This window comes from Canis lupus, chromosome 6 (genome assembly GCF_011100685.1).
Source record: "Canis lupus familiaris isolate Mischka breed German Shepherd chromosome 6, alternate assembly UU_Cfam_GSD_1.0, whole genome shotgun sequence".
Lineage (NCBI taxonomy): Eukaryota > Metazoa > Chordata > Mammalia > Carnivora > Canidae > Canis > Canis lupus.
The window spans coordinates 71,386,021-71,400,540 of record NC_049227.1 but is presented as its reverse complement, the minus strand read 5'-3'; the positions used below and the strand labels follow the sequence as shown (position 1 = coordinate 71,400,540).

The following is a 14,520-nucleotide window of genomic DNA, read 5'->3' as shown; positions in this document are numbered from 1 at the left end:
GGTTAATTCTCAATATTGTCTAAGAATTATGTGACACATTTAGATTGTTTTCCTGTAGCTTGTATAATACTGAAAATAGGCTAAAAAATTTTAGCTTAGAGATTCTTAGGAGAACCTACCTTAATGCACTGAAAAGAATATCTATAATTATTGCTTCGAAGTATGTATTTCTAAGATAAAAGTCTTTTAAAATAGTTCAAGTATTTTAAACATTTTTGACTGTTTCGTGTTATCAGTACCTTCAGTATATATAAAAATAAATTTACTGTAGTCCCTAAGTTATTCTAACTTGTGAATTAATAAAGGTTTACTATATATTTTCTCCCTTCTAGTGCATAATAGTAGTAAATGTACCCAAAATATGAAGTCAGGGATGAAAATGAAAACATTCAATAGATATATTTGTCTTGATTAATTTACAGTTTTACTTAACTCCAATAAATACTTATAAAATCATACTACATATAATGTTTTATTTAAACTTTTAAAAAATGATATTTTTAATTTTTCTGATTGTAAAAACATCTATATAATCCCTCAGATATGAAGTTAACTGATTTTACTAACTGTTTTACTACCTTTGCTGTCAGATTTTGTATGTGTGTGACCTTAGGTGGGCATGAACCACACTGTCAGATTTTTTAATACATATAAATGTGTTTTTAACAGAGTCATATTATATATGCAGTTTTATATCTTTTGTAACATGACCGTTTTCTTACACACTTTTTTAAATACTGCAATATTTTAAAAAATAAATTTTATTATGATATTATTACATAATATGTTATCTAATGGAATACTGTGCAATAAATTATTTCACTATTATCTATTGTTAGATACTTAAATTCCTTAGGTTTTTGCTTTTAAAGATAATCTCATGGTAAAAATTATTGCGAAAAGTTGATACAAGGTTTCGGATTTGGGGCGCCTGACTGTCCCAGTTGGTTAAGTGTCCACTCTTGATCTTAGCTCAGATCTTGATCTTAAAAAGAAAGAAGGTGTTAGATTTAACTTTGCAGTACAGACACACTGTCATTGCATATTTGTAAGATGTGATCTCTTGCCTGATCATGCAGATACACTCTGGATATACATCCTCAAGTATGCTGAGGAAGTGAGAACGGAGATAAATAAGGGCACTGTAATTATTTTTTAATACTATGTAATATAAAAATAAATAAATAAAAAAAGTACTATGTAATACAAGAGAAGTTTCCAAAAATCAAAACTAATTATGTTTTTGTGTATATATTATATAAAATATTAAAATAACGCATTAGAAATCATATGTCTTTTTTAAAAATTGAACTAAATCTTTTAAATATATACCTAAAATATATGCAGTGTCAGACAGGAACAAGCATTAGAGTTTTTGGGCAAGCTTGTTATGGGCAAGACTTTAGTATACTTATTTGTCTAAACATGGTCTTAAAACCCCGAAGTCTGGGCAGCCCTGGTGGCTCAGTGGTTTAGTGCTGCCTTCAGCCCAGGGCCTGATCCTGGAGACCTGGGATCGAGTCCCACATTGGTCTCCATGCATGGAGCCTGCTCCTCCCTCTGCCTCTGCCTGTGTCTGTCTCTCTCTCTCTCTCTCTGTCTCTCATGAATAAATAAATAAATAAAATCTTAAAAAAAAAAAAAGTCTCTGTAAAAAGGCTAATAATGATGAAGAAAACTCTTATCATAAAACAATGCCTTTCCCGTGGAGCTACAAGGTAGCTGGAATTAACTGAAACAACACTGATCCTAGCTTTCAAGTCTTGGCTCAGCCATATGATAGCAGTGTGATCTCATAGTCACTTACCTTTAAAAGCTCTTCTGAAAATAGGGAGTATAATAGCTAACAGGGATATAGTAAAGGTAAAGCAAAATGCTTATTTTTTTTCTAAAGAATATCATCACATAGTGTCCTCTTCACCAACAAATTTCTCTCCTACCTAATGACCAGGAGAAACTTTGTTTCTCTTTAACTGTTACTCATTCATTCATTCAATATGTAAGCTGCCTGTTCTATACCAGACTTGAGCTTATAGGCACTTCACACCTATAAGTTGTACTTATAACTATTATTTTTTTGTTTTGGTAAGTTGAAGGCATAAGTTGAAAGCATAGAGCCAGTTTTACAGTCCAGTATTAATTATTTGAACCTCAAAGCATGTGTTGTATATTTTTTTTTCTGGTTTTATCTTTATTTTCACTTCACCCTAATTTTTATTTTAAAATTTTTATGTATTTATTCATGAGAGAGAGAGAGAGATGCAGAGACACAGGCAGAGGGAGAAGCAGGCTTCATGTGGGGAGCCTGATGTGGGACTCGATCCTGGGACTCAGGGATCATTCCCTGAGCCAAAGGCAGATGCTCAACCACTGAGCCACCCAGGCATCCCTAACCCTGATTTTTTAAACAACATGTATTATATAAACTATCTCACATCACTTTAGATATAAGGGCAAAAAATTTTTTTTACTAGAACATAATGGAGAGCTTCTTTACAAACTATACAAATGTAAAGTGGTGGTATTATCACTAGTATATACTATGCTCATTATTTCAAATATTTGAATACTGTGTACCAGGGAATAAAATAGTGAATAAAACTGAGATCCTTCTTACAAGAAGTTAACAATCTGATAGACTCTCAGATCCTCACCCACAAAGTATTAACTTACTATGCATAGAGGTATGTAAATAAGTAAATTATTCATAAATAAGTGATTATGCATTAAAATGTTACTAATTTACTTGATTTTCTAGTTTGCATGGAAACATTTAGATGTTGTAAGTCAAACTAGTTAGAATACCGAAGATGACAAATGCCAGAAACATTGATTGTTTTCTTAAACACTGATAGGCACTAGGGATACCAAATGGAGTACATCTCATTCCTGCCCTCAGGAAGCTCTGATACAGCGTAAGGGAGAAACACATGAACGACAGTAGTACTGTATATAATACGTATGGTGTGATAAAGAAGAAAACAAGCTGCAGTGGAAGCAAAAAAGGTTTCTGCTGAAAGAGCATTTATAATGCTAATTTTAATTACTAGGAAACAAACAAGAAGACAAGACCAACTGAGAAACTATCTGTGATAAGGCATCTTGTATAGAAACAGCTCTAAAAACTTTGCTTAGGGGGCACCCGAGTGGCTCAGTTGATTAAGCGTCTGCCTTCGGGTTGGGTCATGATCCCAGAGTCCTGGGATTGAGCCCCACATTGGGCTCCCTGCTCGGCGGAGGCTACTTCTCTCTTTCTCTCCTGCTCCCCCTGCTTGTGCACACTGTCTCTTTCTCTCTCTGTCAAGTAAAAAAAAAATCTTTAAAAAAAATTAAAACAAACACTTCACCTAATTATAAAGTAGGAAATGTCTAATAGCGTATTTCAGAAAAGAAAATTCCCTGAGGTGGTTAAAATAAAATTTTACAGAGTTATCTTTTCTAGACAGTTCATTTGTACAATACCTTTTTTTGTTGTTATAATGCTAAAAATATCTTTAAATCAGTAGATAGGAGAGTAATCTAGTTAACTCATGTGACACCTGAATCACCTCTATAGCACCCCTGTCGAAAGGCCATCTAACTCATGTTTTCATGCTTGAGAGTCACACCCTCCTCAAGTAGCTCCATTTGGGAACATCTCTGACCATTAGAAAGCTCTGCTAGATTACATGGCCCTGAAGAAAAAGGTTCTGACATTTCTTTTATAACTTTGCCGTTTCTCACCATAGTAGGTACTCAATAAAAGTTTCAATGATTTCACTGTAGTTCTATCATTTCAAATTCTCTCCCTTGGCTATATAGCCCTTGAAATATTTGAATATAGCTATCATGTGGATCTTATCTTTTCTAAACTATTTATCCCCAATCTTTTTCATTTTTCTTCATACAGTAAAGTCCCATAACCTGAGTAACCACACTCTGAAATACAGAGCTCAATCTGGTACCCCAGCATGAACCGATGCGTATAGAGTAAGAGTTCCATCACTCTTATTTTAGATTCTATACTTTTGTAAACATAGCTTATACCATTACCACTATTCACTTATTATATAAAGCTTACTCTTGACTTAAATGACGTAACCTTTTTCTCATCTGGTATTAAGGTTTAGTATATTCATTGGGTAGTCTTTTTTTTTGTTTTTTTTTTTTTAATTTTTTTAAATTTATTTATGATAGTTACAGAGAGAGAGAGAGGCAGAGACACAGGCAGAGGGAGAAGCAGGCTCCATGCACCGGGAGCCCGATGTGGGATTCGATCCCGGGTCTCCAGGATCGCGCCCTGGGCCAAAGGCAGGCGCCAAACCGCTGCGCCACCCAGGGATCCCCATTGGGTAGTCTTTTAACTCCCATTTTAGCCCTGACTTCTCCTTTTAGCTTTACCCTTCTCTATGCACTTGCCCATTAAGACATGTTTTCTTTAGACTTAAATAGCTTAAACTAAATGTGTTGCAAACCAAATTATTTTCTCTCCACTCTTTAGAACTGCTTCTTTTCTAGGTTATCCCCAATTGGAAGTTGCCTAAAATAAAAAAAAAAAAAAAATTGAGTCATCGTAACATCCTCTCTAGCTCCCCAAGATCCTGTTTAGTCTTCATGTCCTATGGATTTCACACCACAGTTCTCAACTCCATTTTTGCTCATCTTCTGTCTTAGTTTAAGGTTTCTTTATTTCCTGCCTGTGCTATTGCAAAGCCTCCTAATCGGTGTCCCTAACTCCAGTCTTTTGTAGTCCCCCTTAAATCCACCTGTTATATAAAAGTTTCATAATAATAAACTATCTAAAATGTAAATGTGTAACTATCACACTCCTGTATTTAAAGAAACATTCAGTGATTCCATTTCATTAATAGCAGTAATGTCTTATATAGTTTTTTAGTTTGTGAACCATGTTAGAATCTGACTTGCCCAGAAACATACATATACTCCTCACCTGTGTGCCCTAGGGCATTCTGGAGTCCCCTGAAACCCATGTATTTGATTCATTAAAGAGGTTCCATTGCACAATAGAAAGTGTTCAGTGTGTTTTTGTTGAGTACATAAAAGTATACTCTCTCAGCATGGCATACACATCAGCCTCCATCACTAGGTCCTTTCCTGCCTTTTTAGCCTCTTTCCATGGCTTTCAATTTCACACTTTTATTATTTTTTTTTAGTAGGCTCCATGCTCAACATGGAACTTGAACTCAAGACCTCAGGATCAAGAGTTGCAGGCTCAACTGGTTGAGCCAGACAGTTGCCCCCTTTTTTCTTTTTTTTTTTTTTTAAGTAGGCTCCACGCCCAACTCAAAACCATGAAACGAGCTGTTTCACACTTTACATTCCAATATGGAACTGCTAGTAGTTTCTCCTATACAACAGTTGTTGCATTCTTCTGTGCCTTAGATCTGCTTGCCTCTCTTTATCCTTTAACATTTATCTTTTCCAGTAAGTTTTACTTATTCCTCCTCTTTTCCCTCTTCACCACTCATCACCTCTCACCTACCTACAGGCCCAAGTAATCATTTCTAATGTATCTATGTACCCTTAATACTTTGAGTTAAAATTAACTGTTAGGATTTCTCTCTTCCTTGGATTATGAGTACCTTAAGGACAAGGAACTTGTATCTTTAAGGCCTTTTTTATCAATTAGTGCCTGTCACTCATTAAACTTGAATGAACTACCTTTTGCCTTCCACCACCCCCTTTATACATCACTGCTTACATCTTGTCACTCCTCTGTTTAAGGGCTTTAAGAAGCTCCCCACTTTCTACTACATAAAATTTTAACTTCTTAGCATGATATAAAGAGTTCTTTGGTGGGGTGCCTGAGTGGCTGAATTGGCTAAGCCTCTGACTCTTGATTTTGGCTCAGGTCATGATCTCAGGGTTGTGAAATCGAGCCCTGTGTCCAGCTCAGCTCAGCATGGAGCCTGCTTAAGATTTTTTCCCTCTGCCCCCTCCCTCATTTGTGTGCTTGGGCTCCCTCTCAAAAATAATTTAATTAAAAAAAATAAAAAAAAAGAAGGCTCTCTCTCAAAAAATAATTTAATTTTTAAAAAAAAGAGTTATTTGTCATTTATTTCCTCCCTTTCTTTCCAGACTCATTTCCTATCTTATCCCTTCCTTGCATACAGTTTACACGTTATGGAGCTCTGCTGCTTTGGAATTACAACTGCTATGTAACCTTACATTTATCTCAGTGTCATTTGCAAATGTTACTCTGCCTGGAATACACATTCCTTCTTTATCCCCAAAGAATTCCTTTTCCTTTTTGAGACTTGATTTGATCATCACCTTCAGGAAGCTTTTCCTGACACCCTAAAGCTAAACTAGTTTTGCAAGATCATTGTGTAAGACCTTAGTACTTAGATATATAATTACAGTATAGTTAGTATTCATCTCCACTGTTGTGGAATTCTTGAAGGTAGGATGTCTTTTAGCTTTTTTTCCATCTGCTGGTTCATAACCTGGTACATAGTAGATACTAAATAAACTTATGAATGATTTTTACTTAGTTGAAGATAGCTGACATTTTAATTGCTATGGTTTATTGATATCCTACATCTAGTTTTATTTATTTATTTTTAAGATTTTATTTATTTGAGAAAGAGAGACAGAACATGAGCAGTGAGGAGGAGGCAGAGGGAGAGGGAGAAGCAGATTCCCCAGTGAGCAGGAAAGCCCAACGAGGATGTGAGGCTGGACCCCAGGATCATGGTCTGTGCCAAAGGCAGACACTTAACCGACTGAGCCACCCAAGTGCCCCCTACATCTAGTTTTATATATTTAATGTTTCTACATTTAAACAGTTTATTTGATTCTCTGAGAACATTTTATTTTTAGATACTTAAAAATATTTAAAATACTGGCTTAAAAAATAAAACACATTCCTGGTTCTAAACATTCATAATTTAGTAATAAAATTTAAATTATTTGTATTGTTTCCATATATTTAAGGCTTACTGTGTAACAGAACCTGGAGCTGGCTCTGATGTAGCTGGTATAAAGACCAAAGCAGAAAAGAAAGGAGATGAGTATATTATTAATGGTCAGAAGATGTGGATAACCAATGGAGGAAAAGCTAATTGGTATGTTGTTTAAAACATCTCTGTGTCGTGCTTGTTAATTATTTCATCTCCTTCTCTCCTTTGTTAAAGCACCAGACTTAAGGTAAGTTCTATTCATGGAACTGGAATGTGCATGAGAGATCATAAATAGTTATTTTTAGAAACTTATTAAGCTCTGAATTATTTCTTCAGACTGAATCTTCAGAAGTCTAATTTGTAAAAGAAAATAGAACAAAAACACTTGCTGTGGTTGAATGTGATTAGGAAAGCCAGAGCTCCACTACTTGGCTCACTGTCTCTGCTGTCTATATCCTCAGACCAGCACCTGCTTAGAACTGTTCTCCAAAGACTGAGGAAAAAGGAAAACTCTTGGTAGAGTACACTGCTCTGAGTCTAAACAATAAGCCAAGACAGTCTTAAAACTCAGATTATCTTTTAGAAAAAAGACAGAATATTATTTTAGTAAAATCTAAAGGTCCAAACCGTTAGATATAAATCCCAAAATAATGACATGAAGTTTGACAAAGGACCATAAAATAACCTTCATGAATGTAAAATGTTGAAGAATCCATATATACCATCATTTGTAGAAAAAAAGATGGAGAAAATAAAAGGGATACCTGTAGATTCAGCAGTAATCAACCGGGTGACGTATTGTCTTTAAGAAGCTACTGTAATTTCTTGCTGAAATGATAATAGCACAAATGGAGGAAGAATCGTAATAGTTCTAAGACATGCATTGACAAAATGGAATAAATTCAGAAACAAGTAAGTATCCTTCATTAGAAAGAGTCTGGAGGCCTGTGAAGAGTAAAGGAATTAAGTTTGGTTATTTTGGAAGAATTTTGAAAGTTTTGAAAAAAGTCACACAGAAGAGCAGGCTTGTACCTTTGCATCAGGAAGCCAGTTCAGAATTAACGGGTCAAAGTTAGAAAAATGTAGACTATAGTTCAGCATAAGGTTAAGCTTTCCAACGACAGTGCTGTCCAACGTGTGTTAAGTTGTCATGGAAAATAATATATGTACTCATCATATAAGTAATAAGGACTGTCTGGTGATTGGATGATGAACTGCATGGGCTATCTTTCATTGTCTGCAAAAATTCTGATTCCATATCCATTTGTGTGCTCTGCAGTCCAGTTTTTCTGGCAAGTAAAGTATTATTTCTGAGATTGAGCCTACCTGGAAATTGTATATTTTAAACATACCTAGCAACCCCTTTATGACTGTCTAGTATTAAGGAGGGCTAGATCATATCTTTAAGTAATAATATCAGAAAGTAAGAGAAAAATGAAGGAACTATTAAAATTTAACAAGTTGAGAGAAATCGAACAGTGCAATTAGGAGTTTTCATGATTTTAAGAACTCGTTAAGCATAACTCCACATGTAGTAAGACAAATTAGGTAACATGAAACTAGAAAACAGTTTTTACTATTTTTTTTACTATTGTCAAGTAAGATTATAGAGTGAATGACAATTTATTAGTGTTAAGAATAGAAAATAAATTGCTTAAGGAATTTTTAAAAACTCCTCCTGTATCAGGCTACTTAGAACATGGGTTCCATTTAGATGTTTTTGCATATCTCATGTTTCATTTAAAAATCTCTCTGGGAAAAATTCTGGAGTGAAAACCTAGCAAATATTCATAATAATCTAGCTATAACAAAAAAAAAAAACACTAATTTTACTGCAGAAAGAGGACAGTATGTAGAATATAGGGGCCTTTGTCTCATACATTATTCCTTTCACAGGCAGCCCTAATTGTTGTCCTTTTTCAGATAACTTATCCCTTAAAGAATCCAGTTAGTTTTGGGAAAGAACAATTGTCATTTCCAATGGCACATCCTTTCCTTTTATGTTGTGTAATCTTGATACAAGGAATGTTTACTTAACAACTACTACTAACCAGCAGTTAAAGACCATATTAGTTAAGAAGTTGACCTGGGCTAAAACACTAGCTCCGCCGTATCCTAAGTATGCGACTTGGGCAAGCTCTTGAGCCTCTCCGATCGTTCATTTCCTCACCTGCAAAATGGGATAGCCATCACCATGTTTTACCTTTTGATGTCATTATCTTTGTCATCATGTCTATATTATATATATATATATATATATTAGGTATTTCTTATTGGCTCGTTCTGATCCTGATCCAAAGACTCCTGCTGGTAAAGCCTTCACTGGATTTATTGTGGAAGCAGATACCCCAGGAGTGCAGATTGGAAGAAAGGTAAAGTGTATGTTTATCAGTGATTAAGGCCTCAAAAACTATTTTAAGTACACATTTCAAAATTACTGTTCCAGTTTCTGTTATTGAAAAAACATTTTATTTGTAGTAAGTATAAAAATAAAACTTTTTTTCTTTTTTAAGTTTTTATTTTAATTCCAGTTAACATACAGTGTTTTTAGTTTCAGGTGTACAATACGGTGATGCAGTACTTCCACACATCACTCTGCTCATGTGCTCATCAGGAAAAGTGCATTCCTTTTTTTTTTTAGATTTTATTTATTCATGAGAAACACAGAGAGAGAGAGAGAGAGGCAGAGACAAAGGCAGAGGGAGAAGCAGGCTCCATGCAGGGAGCCCGATGTGGGACTCGATCCCGGAACCCCAGGATCATGCCTGGAGCGACCCAGGCGTCCCAAGGACAAGTGCATTCCTTAATCCCCATCACCTCTATAACCTGTCCCTAAAAATAGAGCTATGTTTTGATGTTATCAGGTGAAATAGTCTGTTTTTTAAGTTGAAGATTTTATTGAGAATAATCCTTCTGATTCATTATTTGAAAAAGGGGCTGTTCATTCATGGTACCAGACTATAAAGAATGCTAATAACACCTGTTAATAGACTAAGGGTGGCATAACTTGACCTGGAAATGCTGATTTGAATTGAGGGATAATGAAACAGAAATCAATGAAACTGTCATTTATGTGGCCTCCCCAATAATAGAGTTTTAGATATTTCAGAAGACTTTTCCACTCTTTTTCCTTCCTCACAGTAGCCTTTCAGGTAGGATAACTGGCATTATGCCCTTTGTACTGATTAAAATAATACCCCAGATCCGATAACAAAGCTAAGAGAAAAATCTGTGCCTGGGGAAAGTATGGAAATGGTAAAGTGCCTTGAATGTGGGAAGGTGAGAAATTTTATTTAAATAAGAAAAGGTAACAAATTTGAGAATAGTTGTAATTTGAATGTGTGAAGATAATTTAGCAGTAGTATTTAAAGTAGACTAAAGAGAAGAGTTTAAAATTTAAATCAAAGAAGGAAATGAAGTCATTCTAGTGAGAGCAAAGGAAATAGGATTAAGATTATAACTGAGAATAGGAAGAGGAAACTCAATTTCACAACTGTAAAACTCTTATTTGCAAAATGAATTTTTAAAAATACCTATTAATGACCAAATGATGTCTATACTGAAGGAAAAGGAGATGGGACACCTGGGTGGCTCCGCGGTTGAGTGTCTGCCTTCCGGCTCAGGGCCTGATCCTGGAGACCCGGGATCAGGTCCCACTTCGGGCTCCCTGCATGGGCTTGTTTCTCCTTCTGCCTGTGTCTCTGCTTCTCCCTCTCTGTGGCTCTCATGAATAAATAAATAAAAATCTTTAAAAAAGAAAAATGAAGGGAAAGGAGAAATATGGAAGTTTCTTAAGAGTTACTGAAGGCTATGACTGTATTTTCTTCCTCCCAGATGGAGAATGAGACAGATTATCTGGTGAGATGTGAGATAACTAGACTAAGGGTGGCATAACCTGACCTGGAAATGCTAATTTGAATTGACAAATGTGGGCAGCCCTGGTGGCGCAGCGGTTTAGCGCCACCTTCAGCCCAGGGTGTGAAAGATTTAAAAAAAATGAATTAACAAATGTATGCAAACTTCTAAACCAGTCATGTGATTCATATGATCCTATTTTATTAAAAGCCATCAGAATCTGTTTTACTCAAGCCTCTTGAAAATGGAAGCATTTACTAGAGTATGTAAGCAGGGTTACTTCTCTTTTAGGTTATTGAGTATTAAAGGTGGAAGATATACACATTATTTCAGTGTGTTTACTGAATGTAAAAGTGAGATCCAAGTAGATTAGTTACGCAGTGTTACATACGTATAGGGAGAGTTGAGATCGTTACTAAAGTGTCCTAGGGACTTACCCAATATAGATATTAAAGGTAGACTACTTAATCAGTGAAATTCTAGTAAGGTTGGTATATATAAAAAAATATAAGTTGTAAGAATGGATATACTTCTTCCAAGCAAATTTTTTTAATTTACTTTTAAAGATCTTATTTATTTATTCATGAGAGACATAGAGATAGAGGGAGAAGCAGGCTTCCCATAGGGAGCCCGATGTGGGACTAGATCCCAGGACCCTGGGGATCACGATCTCAGCCTGAGGCAAACGCTCAACTACTGAGCCACTGAGTGCCCTTGTTTGCTTTCATTTATATTTATTCATATTTCCTTTTTAGGGATGGTTGCTAGAAAACTTAGGGCCAAATTTATGGCCATTTCTAGAAAATATGAAGGACCTAAAAGCTTATACTTTTTTCAGTAGTAAACCCATTTGTGATTTTATCATGGTATTTCTAGTCTCTTTTTTCTCAATTTCTCACTTAAAAAATATTTCTGATTCAATAAATATTTATTATTGAGTTCATCCCATACACTAGGTACTATTCTGGTATTGGGGATACCATATGGATCAAAACAGACAAAAATTCCTGCCCTTGGGGAGCTTACTTTCTACTGAGAGAGACAGATAATTATATTGTATATATTTAAACTTTTTTGAATCTGTATTTGAAATATATGAGCGTTTGACAAATTTGTGAAATTTTGATATTTTTAAAATTGTTTTGTGTTTTAGAAGTCATCTGGCTTGACAGGAGTACGGGAAATATTTTTGTTTACAATAATTTAGAGCTTGAGGGTGTCTGGGTGCCTCAGTCAGTTGAGCGTCAGACTCTTGGTTTCATCTCAGGTCATGATCTCAGGGTCCATCATGATCTCAGGATTGTGGGATTGAGTCCCACCAGCTCCAAGCTCAGTGGGGAGTCTGCTGGGGATTCTCTCTCTCCCTCTCTCCCTGCTCACACAAGCACAGGCTCACTTTTTAAAATAAATCTTTAGAAAAATGTTCTAGTGTTTGGGGTGAGTCTGGGAAACAGGTTAGAGTAAAGCATTTTTGTAAACAGTGTTTTCTCATTATATTGAGTGAGGGTCTAAGGCACTAGAGTTTATTGACTTACAGACCAAAAAAAGAGATGTTGGTTTCTTTCTTGGTAAAACTATATATTCTATTGTTACCATTTCTTTGAGCCTAGAAGCAGACTATTAATATTAAACTAAGCAAATTAAAGAGTTTGCTTACAGCTCTGTGTTCCCATTTCCTCTGCTTCTCACAGTTCATTAAAAGAGATTAAAATTGTTTTCCTTAAGAAGAGTCACTGTATCTGCAACTTCCTCTCAAATAATTCAGCAAATAGTACTAATAGTTACACTCACAAATGTGACAAAATGATAATTGGTGAATTGAAGTAAAGCATATGTAGGTATTTGTTATATTACTCTTACAGCTCTTCTGTTGGTTTGAAATTTTTCAAAATAAAAAGTTGAAGGAATATAGCTACTTTGGAAATTCCTTATAAAATTAAATATGCACTTAACCACATACCCAGCACTCCTAGGTACTTATCCAAGAGAAATGAAAGACAAAGGGGTATGCACAAATGTTTATAGTGACTTTATAGAATTGCTAAAAACTGGAGTGAAAGAGGAATGTCTATCAATGGTGAATAAATAGTGGATATATGGTACACTCACATAGTGAAATACTCCTCAGCAATAAAAGAAATAAATTACTGAGTGGCAGCAACATAGGTAGATCTCAAAAGCGCTCTGCTAAGTGAAAAGTTAGACATAGAAGGCACTTACTGTTGTCATTCTACTTACATGACATTCTAGAAAAGGAAAAATTACACGGGCAGAAGTTAGATCATTGGTTGCTTCAGGTTGGGAGTAAAGGGAATTAAAAGGGGCACAAGGAAATTTGGGGGTGCTGAAATTTAAGAAAGAGTTGGTACATTACTTTGCTAGCTCCATTAAGCTGACATTCATAGTAAAAAAAGGTAGTCTTCAGACATGAAATTTGTCGTTGTAGTGTATTACGTACATGTAGACCATTAGACTAGTTTTGGATTCAAAGTTTGTGAAACATTGTTTTAGACTAGGATTTGACCAACCTTTTTCCTAAAGATCCAGATTATAAATATTTTCAGGTTTTGAGGGCCACAAAGTTACTGTCCCATAACTAATGTTCTGCTATTGTAACAAGAAAGTTGCCATAGATGATACGTAAACAAATAGGTATTGACTCTATTCTAATAAAATTTTCTTTTTACAAAACGGGCATTAGAAGCCATTGATTGTCAACCCGTTTTAGGTAATTGCAAAAAATCCTAAAACGGTTAAAGCAAAACCTCATCTTAGCTCAAAACGTGTTCCTTAACATATATTGTTTTCCTTATTAGGAACTAAATATGGGTCAGCGATGTTCAGATACAAGAGGAATTGTCTTTGAGGATGTGAAAGTGCCTAAAGAAAATGTTTTAATTGGTGAGGGAGCTGGTTTCAAAATTGCTATGGGAGCTTTTGACAAAACCAGACCTCCAGTAAGTAATATCAGTGACTTGACAATCCTTATAGGATTTTTTATTTTATTACATTGAGTAGTTTTATTTTTATTTTGACATGGAATATTTGGTATGTGTTTCTTTCTTTTTGCATGTGTGTGTGTGTGTGTATTCCCTTTTTAATATCTACTTCTTTTATTAAAGATGGAGAGATACTGTCATTATTCTTTATTTTTTAGAATTCTTCAGCTGGCTTGCTGACTGTTACAGAAATTATTTTAGCAAATACAAAAATTACTGTAGTCACTGCTAGATTTACAGAGAGGCAGTCCATACTTAATCATTCCTGCTGATATGTGCTCATTTCCTCTTCCTTTACTCATTAGGAATATTTCCCCTAAGAAGCTTTCCCTTGTTAAACGGAAGAAGTGTCTACTCTCTAGGCTATGATCCTGTGCCTCACAAATGCCTTTAATTCATAAAAAATATAAATTTAAATGTTTGTTCTCCCCCACCCCTTCTTTTGTTGCCTGAAGGAATTGGCAACAAATTCCTTCTCTTTGTATAATCCTTAACTTAGAATTTTAGGCAAATAGTCATTGTACTGTGTTTTAAAAACAGCATGAATTTATGCTTTGTAAAATGTTAAAATACTAGGTCGCAGCTGGTGCTGTGGGACTAGGACAGAGAGCTTTGGATGAAGCTACCAAATACGCCCTGGAGAGGAAGACTTTTGGAAAGCTGCTTGTAGAGGTAATTTTAAGACTGTATTTGTTATGTTCAAATCACACTCAGACTATAATCCAGAGTCTTTTTTTTTTTATAAAGATTTTTTTTATATATTC

At 35.1% G+C, this 14,520-nt stretch overlaps 1 protein-coding gene across 1 annotated transcript in view; it reads left to right on the top strand.

The window, feature by feature from the left end:
* Positions 1–14,520, top strand: part of ACADM (acyl-CoA dehydrogenase medium chain) — a 30,436-nt gene that overhangs the window by 9,901 nt on the left and 6,015 nt on the right. Inside the window, exons 7-10 of the mRNA XM_038541645.1 lie at positions 6,937–7,067; positions 9,166–9,274; positions 13,574–13,714; positions 14,333–14,428. Coding sequence (XP_038397573.1) covers positions 6,937–7,067; positions 9,166–9,274; positions 13,574–13,714; positions 14,333–14,428 — 477 coding nt within the window. The remainder of the gene's footprint in view (positions 1–6,936; positions 7,068–9,165; positions 9,275–13,573; positions 13,715–14,332; positions 14,429–14,520) is intronic.